The 13,892-nt window shown below is 36.0% G+C and overlaps 1 protein-coding gene across 1 annotated transcript; it reads left to right on the top strand.

The window, feature by feature from the left end:
* The first annotated feature begins 3,658 nt into the window (after positions 1-3,658).
* On the top strand, positions 3,659-5,318 carry LOC128033894 (uncharacterized). The gene is made up of 6 exons (XM_052622388.1): positions 3,659-3,901; positions 4,117-4,200; positions 4,345-4,535; positions 4,825-4,852; positions 4,944-5,072; positions 5,181-5,318. Exons 1-6 carry the CDS (start codon positions 3,659-3,661, stop codon positions 5,316-5,318), a joined length of 813 nt encoding a protein of 270 aa, XP_052478348.1.
* The last annotated feature ends 8,574 nt before the right edge of the window (positions 5,319-13,892 follow it).

Here is a 13,892-nt window from a genome sequence, read left to right on the forward strand (position 1 = left end):
AGTAATAAACCGACCCGTTTAATGTGGTTGTATTCATGATCTGTGTAACTCCCCAAAATTTATAATTTCGTTATTGTGAAAATATGACACAAATATCTATCAACTTTAGTGGTTATGTGTTCTGGGAGTGTTTGGGAGGTCCCAAGTTCAAGCCATCGCTTGGGAAAATTTTGGTATTTTGAATGAATTGGGCCTTACTCTTGTTCAGTAGGCTTTTATTTGATTGTTGGGTAAATTACATCAGAATGGGCCTATTGCTCTGGTGGTTAAATGGTGTGTTATTATGGTGGAGGTCATGGGTTTGAATCTTTGGGATGACAAGGGTTGTATTTTTTTGCTCTTAATTTCAGCAATAGTTGTGCTGAACTGGGTTTCTGAGTGGTGGATGTGTAGTAGGAAGTGGGGGAGCAATTTTAGGAGTGAATTAGGGGATTATAGGGGAGTATATCCAAAATCTGATCATTTTTTTCCTTTTTCGAAAAAAAGAGAGTCATTTTTCTCTCTATCTTTTGACGTTTTCTCTCTCCCATCTCTACCGAATTTTTTTCTTCTTTGCTTCTTACTCGATTATCTTTTTTTTCTTTCCTCTACTACCGAAATTCCCTTGTTCCCCCCTAAACCAATAAGTACAGTTTATTATTTAAAATTTCCCCTGTTCTTCTATTTGACAGTTTCAACCTTTTTGCACTAAACCAATAATTCTGAAAATTTTATGGTAAGAAGATATGTGAGTCTGGTTTTAGGAAAAAATTTCGGATATTAATTCGAAATTCTGTAGCTTAAGATACAAATTATTTAGTAACAGTGAATCAAGTAGACAACTTTGAAAGATCATATAAGTAAATAGTGGAAACACATATGAATAATTAACTAGCACAGGTTACATTAAAATGGATTGCGAAGCCAAGGCCAATTTGGGTCATATGGGCCACACGGGCGAACATTATGGGCTTGTAGGCCCTTTTTACTGTTTGACTGATAAGGTTGCACGGGTCACCCAAGTCGACTGTGAACCTACTATACGGTCAGTAAGCTTACCTAGACCCCTAATTGACTGAAAGGATTGTATGACTGATATGATTAAACCTGATGATGTCCCACTGATTTGATACTGTATACCCTGTTTACATGCATGATATTATGTTATAGCATGTCATATCTGTATATTGTATTGCATTGGGTTGGAGGATTGTAATGTTTGGAGGAACTGTACTGAAAGGCCTCAAGCCTAATGTACTGGCAGCTCAGCTGCAAACTACTGTCTAGTGCCGCATTCGATACTATTTGGAGTGTAATGATGGGTGAGTTGATTATATCCCCACATGGAGCGTAGGGTTGGACGGAGATAGTGTGTAGAGGCTGGATGGGTAGGTTTTTTTCTGACTGCATATTTGTTACTGTTACTGATACTGTGATGGGCTAAAGCCCTACTGTATGATTATTTCTGTACTGAGATGGGCTAAGGCCCAAACTGGACTAATACTGATACTGAAAAGGGCTTAAGCCCAGACTGTGATTCTCTGTTTACTGTCTGTACATTTGTATGGGGATTACACACTGAGTTTACGTAAACTCACCCTTCTGTTTAATCTGTACAGGTAATCCCCAGATATAGGCGGAACGGTGCGGCGGAGGACTCAGCGGTGGCCACACGACTTCTTTTACATTGTTTATTACTTAGTTATGATTTTACTTTTATTTGGGAGTATTTTCTGTAAATATGGCCTTTACGAATTTTAGTTTAAAATTTGGATTTTATACAATTTTATGAATTAAATTTGCTATTGTTAGGTAAAACTCGAGTCTTGAAATGAAATTAATGTTTTATCAAAAATAACACGAATAAGAAAACTGTTTAAAAACTTTTGAAATAAAAATAAAAATGAACATTTTGAAATTGAATAACGATTTGTAAATGAATAATTTTTTAGAAGCGAACGACACGATTTGAAATTAACATAAGAAAATGAAAAAAATGGTTAAATAGAAAAGGGGATTTAGCATGTGACATCGTCAGATTCGGCCATAACGTTTAGGCCGGGTTTGGGGTGTTACATTTAGTGGTATCAGAGCCAGGTTGTAAATCGGCTGTAGATTATGGGTTTTATAAAAAAAACCAGGTTGTAAAATTCGGCTGTAGATTATGGGTTTTATAAAAAAATTTGGCTTTCGTAGAAAAATTGGGCTTTTGTAAAACTGAATAAGTGGTAAACGAGTCTCCGGCGTCGATCCTGTAAGTATTATGAACTGTGATTTGTTATAAACTGAAACTGTTACAGATAGTATATTCTGAAACTAATATAGGTAGTAAACTGTACTGAAAACACTCTAGATAGTGTATACTAAAAATTATAGAGAAACTAAAAACTGTAGTAAGACTGAGATTTACGAAAACGAACTCTGAGTAACCGATGCTGTTTTACATAAAATATTTGTTAATAAACAGTTGAACTGTAACTGATTCGTAAAACTTATAATATCAGATAAATCTGATTAGATATGAGCACCGAGGTATCCGCGGATGGGGTACTAGAGGCCAAGGTAAAGGTCGTAGAGGGGCTCGAGCTGAGTCATTATCACTAGGCAGTCTGCTAAAATTTGGATACGAGTGAGACGCCAGTGTCGCCTGCTACTGAGACTGGGTCTCAAGATTGCATGGCTGGGGACGATGCATTATCCCAAGCTATACTAAGGATTTTGGAAAGGGTCGCTAGGCTCAATACTGGATTGAGGGCCGATGATCGGTTACGGAACGACTCTGGTCCAATAGAGTTGAGCTCTTTAGGGGTGTCACTAGGGTCACCCTTATGTGGCCGAGTATGAGGTTGACTTTTTGAGACTGAACCGCTATGCGCGAGGTATGGTGGCATCTGAGTATGAGCGATGTGACCGCTTTCAGGATGGCCTCAGAGATAATTTGATAGTGCTGATAGCCCCGCAGAGGGAGTGAGATCTTTCTGCTCTAGTCGAGAAGGCGAAAATTGCTGAAGAGGATATGGAGGTAGTCATGATCGAAAAACGTCGAAACTACTTATCTAATGTGATCTCTACACTGGTGGTGGAGAAGTTGGTTCGTAAGGGATGTGAGTCATTCTTGGCCTATGTAAGTGTTTCGGATTCTAGGGGCTCTACAGTTAAGGATATCAGAACGGTAAAAGATGTTCCAGACGTCTTTCCTGATGAGCTATCGGGTTTACCTCCGAATCGTGAAGTGGAGTTTGGGATAGGTCTCCTTCTTGGTACTGCTCTGATGTCCATCGTTCCCTATAGAATGGCACCGAAGGAGCTTGTGGAGCTTAAGGCTTAGATTTAATAGCTTTTAGATCGTGGGTTCATCTGCCCTACTGTGTCTCCGTAGTGAGCACCAGTTTTATTTGTAAACAAAAAGGATGGATCCATCCGTATGTGCATCGTCTACAGGAAGTTGAATAAATTGACCATTAAGAATAAGTACCCCTTACCGAGGATAGATGATCTGTTTGGCTAGTTTTGAGGAGCTTCGATTTTCTCTATGATTGACCATTGATCTGGATATCATCAATTAAGGGTTAAGGAGGCTGATGTTCATAAGACGGTGTTTAAGACTCGTTATGGTCATTACGAGTTCCTAGTGATGCCATTCAGACTAACTAATGCATTGGTAGCTTTCATAGATTTAATGAATCGAGTGTTCCAGCCTTATCTGGATCAGTCTGTGGTGGTATTCATCGATGACATAATGGTTTACTCAAGGATTGAAGATGAGCATGATGAGCACCTTCGAGTCATTCTTCAGACTTTGATGGAAAAACAGCTCTATGCTAAGTTTAATAAGTGCGAGTTCTGGCTGTGTGAGGGGACATTTCTTGGTCATGTAGTTTTAACTGTGGGGATTCAAGTTGATCCTCGAAAGATTGAGGCTGTGTTGAAGTGAAAGCAGCCTAGGAACGTGTCTAAGATTCACAGTTTTCTGGGACTGGTGGGATATTATCGATGATTTGTAGAGGGTTTTCATTGATTGCAGTACCCTTGACTAAGCTGCTACGTAAGGGTGTGTCTTTTAACATGACTAATTCATAACAAGAGAGCTTTAAGAAGCTTAAGACTGTACTGACTAATGCCCCTGTTTTGATACAGCCAGAGCTTGGAAAGGAGTTTACTGTTTATAATGATGCATCACATGTCGGTTTGGGATGTGTGTTGACGCAGGATGGTAAAGTGGTAGCCTATGCATCTCGTTAGCTTAAGACCCATGAGGCGAATTATCTGACACATGACTTGGAGTTGGCCGCTGTGGTATTCGCATTGAAAATCTGGAGGCATTATTTGTATGGTGAGAAGTGTATCATCTATACTGATCATAAGAGCCTCAAGTATCTCCTCACTAAGAAGGAGCTTAATCTTAGGCAGGGTAAAATGATTGAGCTGCTTAAAGACTATGACTGCGCCATTGAGTACCACCTTGGTAAGGCCAATGTGGTGGTTGATGCACTGAGCCGTAGGGCTATGACTGATTTTAGGGCGATATTTGCTCTCCTAAGTTTATTTGATGAATGGTAGTTTATTAGTCGAGCTTCAAGTTAAACCATTATGGATTGAGCAGATTAAGGGTTAGTAGTTAGAGGATGAGTCGTTGGGTTTTCGATTCCGGCAGATGGAGGGTGGTAGTACTACGGATTTTGGACTAAATAGTGATGGGGTACTCTGTTTCTATGGGAGAATCTATGTTTTGAATGATACTAATTTGAGACAGGCCATACTGAGAAAGGAGCATAGTTATATTGGTTGCTAGGGTTGGAACGTGAGGTTACTGATTTTGTGGGTAGATGTCTAACTTGCCAGCAGGTTAAGGATGAGCATCAATTACCTTCGGGTTTGCTGCAACCGGTTACAATTCCTCTTTAGAAATGGGAGTGCGTAACTATGGATTTCGTTAATGGGTTGCCTTTAACACTCACTAAAAGGATTCAATATGGGTCATCATGGATCGATTGACCAAGTCCACCCACTTCATATCGATTCGTATTGATTATTCTCTGCAGAAGCTGGCGAAGCTTTATATTTCTGAGATACTGAGACTGCATGGAGTACCGGTTTCGATCACCTCTGATAGGGATCCTCGTTTCACGTCTTGGTTTTGGAAGAAGTTACATGGGGCTCTAGGTTCAAGGTTGGACTTCAGTACTGCATTCAATTCTTAGACCGATGGTCGGTCTAAGAGGGTGATTCAGATACTGGAGGACATGTTGATGGGATACCGCTCTGATTCTACTCATATTGTTCCTGTTGAAGGGATCGAGGTTAGGCCAGATTTGACCTTTGAAGAAGAGTTGGTTTAGATTCTGGATCGCGACGTTAAGGTTCTGAGAAGGAAATCCATTCCACTGGTAAAAATTCTGTGGCGTAATCATAGCATCGAGGAGGCCACGTGGGAGCCTGAGGATGCAATGCATCAGATGTATTCTCACCTATTCTAATCAGGTAAAATTCGAGGATTAAATTTTCTTTTAGGGAGGTAGAATTGTAACTCCCCAAAATTTCTAATTTCATTATTGTGAAAATATGACACAAATATCTGTCAACTTTAGTGCTTATGTGTTCTGGGAGTGTTTGGGAGGTCCCAAGTTCAAGCCTTTGCTTGGGCAAATTTTGATATTTTGAATGAATTGGGTCTTGCTCTTGTTCAGTAGGCTTTTATTTGATTGTTGGGTAAATTACATCAGAATGGGCTGCTGGTCTGGTGGTTAAATGGTGTGTTATTATGGTGGAGGTCATGGGTTCGAATATTTGGGACGACCTAGGTTGTTTTTTTTTGCTCCTAATTTCAGCAAGAGTTGTGCTGAACTGAGTTTCTGAGTCGTGGATGTGTAGTGGGAAGTGGGGGAGCGATTTTAGGAGTGAATTAGGGGATTATAGGGGAGTATATCCAAAATCTGATCATTTTTTCCATTTTCGAAAAAAAAGATAGTCGTTTTTCTCCCCATCTTTCTGACGTTTTCTCTCCCCCATCTCTACGAATTTTTTTCTTCTTTGCTTCTTACTCGATTATCTTTTCTTTTCTTTCCTCTACTGTCGAAACTCCCTTGTTCCCCCTAAACCATTCTTTCCTCTTGATTCCGTAGCGTTAAGCATTGTGCAAATTCAGTAAGTTTTTGGGTATCATTTTAAGAGATTATTTTGTGTTCAATAGTCTAATTCTGGGGTGTTGGCAACAGCATTTCGCGAGGATTAAGGCTGTCATCGTGATTTTCGTAAATGTACTGATTTGAAGTTTTTGCGGTAAGTGTTCATCGTTTTATGAGTAAGTATTTTGGTTTCGAGATTTTGATTAATAGTGAGGTAAGATTGATTATGGTGTTATTTGTTCAATTATAGGCTCTGAAGTGCTCGATGACTGTTTTAGCATCAAACAGAACGAGGTGTGTACCCGAAACACAAAAATAAAGGATTCGGCGAAAAGCTAAAATTGCTTGCTGTTTGGACAGTAGCAGTAGGGTAAGTTTGAAAAATTAGCATAAATTGTGGAAATCGAATTAGAGGATGAAAAGAATATGATATTAAAGATATTTGAGTCTAGCTTCTCATAGAAGAAACTAAGTAAGCAAAAGAATTTCATATTATGTGATATTTGAATTTTAGTGAGAGATGGTCAGAATGATTTCAGAATCCCCTATCTTGAATTTAGAAAATCATTAAAAATTGTATAAAAATAATTATATGTTATAATTTATATTTTTAAAATCTTGAATGAGTCTACTTTCGAGAGAAATAAACGAGAACATCATCCACATTCTGTACAGGAAGATAATTAATTTTTAGTACAAAAAGGTTGAAACTGTCAGACAGCAGAACATGGGAAATTTTAAAGAATAAACTGTACTTATTGGCTAAACTAATAATTCTGAAAATTTTATGGTAAGAAGATATCTAAGTCTGGTTTTAGGGAAAATTTTTGGATCTTAATTTGGAATTTTGTAGCTTAAGATACAAATTATTTAGTAACAGTGACTCAAGTAGACAGCTTTGAAGGATCATATAAGTAAATAGTGGAAACACATATGAATAATTAACTAGGACGGGTTATATTAAAATGGATCACGAGGCCAAGGCCTATTTGGGTCATGTAGGCCACAAAGGCGAACATTATAGGCTTGTAGGCCCTTTTTTACTGTTTGACTGATAAGGTTGCACGGGTCGCCCAAGTCGACTGTGAAACTACTGTAGGGTCGGTAAGCTTACCTAGACCCCTAATTTATTGAAATGACTTTATGACTGATATGATTAAGCCTGATGATGTCCCACTGATTTGATACTGTATCCCCTGTTTACATGCATGATATTATGTTATAGCATGTCATATCTGTATATTGCATGGCATAGGGTTGAGGGATTGTAATGTTTGGAGGAAGTGTACTGAAAGACCTCGAGCCTAATTGACTGGCATCTCAGCTGCAAACTACTGTCTAGTGCCGCATTCGATACTACTTGGAGTGTAGGGATGGGTGGGTTGATTATATCCCCACATGGAGTGTAGGGTTAGACGGAGATTGTGTATAGAGGCTAGATGGGTAGGATTTTTGTGGTTGCATATCTGTTACTGTTACTGATGCCGTGATGGGCTAAAGCCCTAGTGCATGACTGTTTTTGTACTGAGATGGGCTAAGGCCCAAACTGGATTGATACTGATACTGAAAAGGGCTTAAGCCTAGACTGTGATTATCTGTTTACTGTCTGTACATTTGTATAGGGATTACACACTGAGTTTATGTAAAGTCACCCCTTATGTTTAATCTATACAGGTAATCCCTAGATATAGGTGGATCAGTGCGGCGGAGGACTCAATGGTGGCCACACGACTTCTTTTACACTGTTTATTACCTATTTATGATTTTACTTTTATTTGGGAGTATTTTGTTGTAATTGTGGCCTTTACGAAATTTGGTTTAAAATTTGGATTTTATACGATTTTATGAATTAAATCTACTAGTGTTAGGTAAAACTCGGGTTTCAAATGAAATTAATGTTTTATCAAAAATACCATGAATAAGCAAACTGTTTAAAAGCTTCCGCAATAAAAATAAAAATAAACGTTTTGAAATTGAATAACGATTTATAAATGAATAATGTTTTGGAAACGAACGACACAATTTGAAATTAACATTACAAAATGAAAAAAAAATGGTTAAATAGAAAAGGGGATTTAGCGACGACATATTTTTCTAAAAGCACTACATGTGACATCGTCAGATTCGGCCATAATGTCTAGGCCGAGTTTGGAGTGTTACACTCTCGGTTAGGCCTCTATAAGTGTGTGGGGACTCTGTCTCAGCTCAGATTTTTTCGTTTGTTTTTAATTATGTCATCAATTTATTAGTTTGTATAAATGTTATGTGATGTTACCTAGTAAATAAATACAGACATATCTGATTCTAAATCTGATCGATTGAATATATGAACTTCTATTTTCGAATAACTGTTGTATGATTATCTGTAAGTTGTATGCATTGTGCATCTTCATGAAAATCTGGGATTTGGTTATGAAGAGAAGGAAGTCTAATTCAGTAGTTTAACTCCGTTACCTAATAGAGGTGATATCGCAATATAAACATATGATAGCTTAGCTGCATATTATTATTATTTCGAGTGGCTTAGTTCCACATATGTGGTGTGTAGGGTGGATGGGCCTTTCAAGGTCTTAAGTGGTGTGCAGGGTTGGTTCGGCGAGATTTTATTTTGGATGTATTCATTTCACATTTAGGTATAATTTGTCCGTGTGATATTGGGATTGGTTGAGAAATCATTTGAAAGTCCGACATGACTTAAGTAACTTGTATGTTTGATTTAATATCACTATGTTAAGTTTGATACACGAGTCTATTCGTAAGTCTAATTATTATCACGAGTTGTACATAGTGTGATGAATGTAATACCCTGAATGGATTGTGGAAATGTGTTTGTACTTCTGACCATCGGTTTAAGATTTTCGTTCTCTGAATGTGTACTCTATTTTGGGTTATTTGCTTTGCATCCTCGTTCTTTGTTATCATTTTTGGTTTCGGACTCACACTGAGCTCGTGTAGCTCACCCCCTTAGTTTTCTCCCTTTTAGGTACCCTCGTGTTCTATAGTTGAACTTGGCAATCAGAGGTCTTGGAGTAATGCGTTTTGAATCGAGCTAATAAAGTTCTATTCAATTCTTAAATTATTAAGTTGTTTTGGATTGTTAATGTTTTATATGAGTTCTGGTATAAATTTTTAATTTGGACTTTCTTATAGTGTTAATTGGACTGAATTTTTTGAAAACTGTGGATTTATATTTCTGAATGTTTTTAACGCAACTTAAATACTGATTCGATTCCTAAATTGTTAAACAATTTGGTTCGAATAAGAAAACTATGTTCGAAATGACTTTTTAATGATTCCTTATGTAAATTGCTTTTTAATCACTTCGGTAATCAATGTGACCTCCGAGGTCCGGTCGAAAATTCTAGGCCAGGTTTTAGGGTGCTACAACTCTCACTATTTATTTTCTTCATTTTCAGTGATGTTAGTGGAATGCACTTAATTTAGGTTTGCTAATCCATTCCAATTCAAAATAAAATTTACTCTTACAACCCCTATTTCGAGTCTACAGGACCTTAAAAATAATTTAAAAATAGACAGTGACTAATTTGGAACAATTCTGAAGGTTTAAGGTCATTTCTAAAAATTCCTAAAAATAGGGGACATACGGCCGTGTGGAATACCCCAGGCCATGTGACTCTCGAAGTTGGGACACACAACCCTATCCCAGCCTGTGTGACTCACTGACTTGGGTCACACGCCCATGTGTGTTACCTATGTGTCAGACCATGTGCACCTAAAAGTACCTTAAAACTCAAGTTTACCATTTCCTACTTGCTTGGACACTAAGCAACTCAATTACCAATCATATAACCTATTCAAAACATGATTAAACATGCCCAAAATATACCAAATTCATCACTTAATATGTCTAACCAATGTACCCTAATTGGTACCACATTTTATAAGTTCAAAGCACATCAACAAGGCATTAATCATTCAAGACTTCCATCCATATCAAATTTACCTATATAGAACTAATCTTTAGCTATTTAAGCTATCAAGCTTTAAACCAAAAACATACCAAGCATTAGGCTAACATACTATCATAGTCTCAACCACAACCATATACACATTTAACCATCATTCACTAGCAACTAAGATAACAACACTTTATAACAATATCGACAAAAGACTTCCTAGGTACATGCCATTACAAAATAAGATATCACTACACTTGAGCTCGAGATTTGTGATTTGATGCTTAGTCGGGGATAAGTCGAACAGTACCTAGCTTGCGCACAGAAAACAAAACTGCACACTGAGTAAAACTCAGTGGTATTTCTATAATCCGAATGATATAAACTTGATATAAGTAATTAAAATGAAATATGCAACAAATAAGCTATGTCCATGTGTTTCAATTCAATAATATAATTTTTGCTCATTCGTTATTCACATCTACAAAGATTCTCACATGTTCAAACATATATTAATGGCATGTCATATATCATTTGCATATTACATCTCATGCAATGGCATGATTCATTCTTTGTTCACTACTTGAATTCTTTTCAAGTTCCACATCTCATTTCATCATTTCATATCTCATTTCTCATAATTCAATTCATATTCACAACAGTATACTATTTCATCTTTTCCATTTCAATATTTTCTCATCTCATTTCCATTTCTCAACCATGCCATTTCAATATCGAACACATCAATTTTATCGTTTATTTTCCCTATTAACACGACTCAGACTCGGACAGGTATATGGATCCAACCAACACACTAGTTTGGCACCTAGTGCCTTATCGAATAAATCTGAAATAATAACTACGCCCAACGCTATATAAATTGACACCCAGTGTCTCATTGGTTAAACCGAAGCAAATTGGCACCCAGTGCCTCATCGACTCGAGGTCGAAGTAATCCATAAAATCTTTCTATCCTATAGCATGCCATCTATATCCAACTCAGCCCAAACAGTTAATATGGTTTCATTTCACTTTTCAATACAATCGATGTCTCAATTTCACATATATTCACATCATCACATATAATCAATTCAATAATCATTTAATCAACCTATTTCAGAATATACAAAATCAATCAATTTCCAATCCATTTTGAATTCAATTCAATATCAAGTACCAAGAACTCACCTCAAATGTTCATCATATGCAAACAATTAAATATGCAACAATCTACTATTTAATTCAGATTATAGAAACACAAACCGTGAATTTCGAGCTATTCGACGTCGATTTTATCCTTCCCCTTTTTACTCGAGGATTCCGGTACGATGTTAGCTATGGAATAAAAAAAATAAATTACATTAGTACGACACATTTCAATTTCACATAAAATTTCAATTTTCACACTATATTTTGCTTATTCATCAATTTAGTCCCTAAACCGAGACTAGGTTATTACCTTCACATTTAACTTTATATTTTCATACTAACTTCACTCTAAGCTAAAGTTAGCTTCCTTTTCTTCCAATTCAACCCTTTAATTTTTAATTTTTCTCAATTTAGTCCCTATTGGTCTAAATCAACAATTTATTCCACAATTTAGCCCTTTTTTCACTTCTAACTTAAAAATCTATCTATTTAATCCCTAATACTTAAACTATTCAACAATGTAAACATCTAAAATCTTGAACAATAATAAAAATTACAACATGGGCCGGGTAGCCCTAGGTATCAAGATTCCAAAAATGTAAAAATTATAAGAAAATGGACTAAATTGACTAACCAATTGAACTTGAAAAGTTCAAAAACCCTTAGGTTGTCGTCGGCCTCTTGTTTTCTCTCTCTTTTTCTTTCTTTTATTACATGTTTCCATTATTATTATTATTATTATTATTATTATTATTATTATTATTATTATTATTATTATTATATACATATATTAACTATCATAACATATACATATATAAAATAAGTTAACATATATATAATCATCATTATTGCCGTCCACTTTAATCAAACAATGGCACAATTGCTTCTTTAGTACCTTTAATTTATTTCAATCTATAATTCAACTTTTAAGCCTTACGTGATTTAGTCATGTACCTTAATAAATTATAATTTCACGAAATTTAATAATCCAAAAATTTAATTAGCTACGCAACTAACTTTATAAATATTTAATAAAAGATATTTACGAGTCCATTTTATGAAAATGGAGTCCCAAAAATACACTTTTCGACACCCTTGACTATCAGGTTGTTACACGAAAGCACGAACAGTGAGTGTTTGGAATCACGACTTGTAGACAAGATTCATAGTGTTAAATGGGAGCTGAGGAGTAGCCTAAACCCCTACTCTAAGTTCTGAGTGTAAGTTATCTTATATCCTCGTTTAATTTATAAATTTTGTGGTTATGTGATGTGGATTGTATAATATGGTGTGATAATGTGACATGTGATATATATGTTGCAATAACTATTGTAGAATGTGTTAATTGTGAGCGTGCCAAACATGCCGAATGCTAGAGATGACGTTGTATTAGTGATGTAAATGTGGTATGAAAGTGTACAGAAAACGGTAAGTATATATGTGTTTTATTGTGGATATTTTGGCCTTGTGACCTTTTGAGACCATTGGATATAGTTGGCATGCCATATGATTTGTGAGTACTCACCCTTGTGTTGTGCTTTTGGGGCATTGAGGCTTGAGATAGTTTTTGAGAGATGAAGGAATGTGAGCTCAGCTCCATTCACCGAGATATGTTGGTATGTTGGAGAGTGTTACCTAAATGTTACGCTTTTGGGATATGTTTGACTCATCGAGTCATTGATGTATTAGAGATCCGTGCATCCAATATGTGGTGATAGAGCCCACTTTTATGTTTCATAGCTTAAAAGTCAATTTATCGTTGAATGTAATATTATGAAATATGATGTATGCCTTATTACTATTATTTAATTGAAAAGTTAGAAGAGTTGGTAATTGATGCATGAATATTTTAATATGTTACTTTAGTCAAACGTGTATGTAATTTATGTTTTAGATGTTTTCATTTAGCACATGTTATCATGTTTATGTGGTGATCTTTCCAATCATTTACTGAGCTTGTTTAAGCTCACCCACTCTTTCTAAACATTATAGATAGTTAGCGTTGAGGTGTGAGCAGTGTGGAATTCCAAGGAAGTGATCCAAGTTAGGCTTTATATTTTGAGTAGGTGAAACTCTTATTAGTCTTTGAACTGTGAGAATAAGGCAATGTGGTAGACATTTTTGGTTGATTATTATTATGTCATAAATGGTTGATATGATTTTAGAATCTTAGGAATTTTAATGGATGATTGATATTATGATATTGTGTTGATTTGGCTTAAAAGTACTGATGATTATTTGAACTGCAATTATGGATATTTTTTATGTTGAATGTTGAGGTTATAGAAACATGTTGAAGTGATATATGTTTGGTTGTGTTAAATGCCCTGTTTTGCTGTAATTTTTGTTGGTTTGTACAGAGGTATCAATATTCGGGGCATATGTATCGATACCTCCATGTTAAAACAAATGTGCAGGAAATAGTAGGTCATTTTGGTATCCATACTAATTCTGGAGTAACGATGCTCGGGGTGAAAAATATATATACTTTTGTAATGTATCGATAAACTGTCTGGTTTTGAATTTTGTAGAGAAACAAAATGTTAAAAAGGTATCAGTTTTTCAAACGGTATCGATACCCATTATGAGAAATATCGATACCAGTGAGTATGTATCGTTACCTACGTGACTTTTTGGAAATTTTCGTTAAGCGGTCTTTAAGCATGTTTTTAACTTGATTCAAGATAAGTTAATGTATGTTTAGTAAATTTTAATGTCGGCT

Source organism: Gossypium raimondii, chromosome 10 (genome assembly GCF_025698545.1).
Source record: "Gossypium raimondii isolate GPD5lz chromosome 10, ASM2569854v1, whole genome shotgun sequence".
NCBI classification, from domain to species: domain Eukaryota; kingdom Viridiplantae; phylum Streptophyta; class Magnoliopsida; order Malvales; family Malvaceae; genus Gossypium; species Gossypium raimondii.

What these genes read in the sequence shown, in the direction of transcription:
- LOC128033894 (XM_052622388.1), top strand. Translation starts at nt 3,659, where the DNA reads ATGAATCGAGTGTTCCAGCCTTATCTGGATCAGTCTGTGGTGGTATTC. An exon ending in ATCCTCGAAAGATTGAGGCT is followed by an intron (nt 3,902 to 4,116) that starts GTGTTGAAGTGA and finishes GTTTTGATACAG; the next exon opens with CCAGAGCTTGGAAAGGAGTT. An exon ending in TGAGCATCAATTACCTTCGG is followed by an intron (nt 4,853 to 4,943) that starts GTTTGCTGCAAC and finishes ACTCACTAAAAG; the next exon opens with GATTCAATATGGGTCATCAT.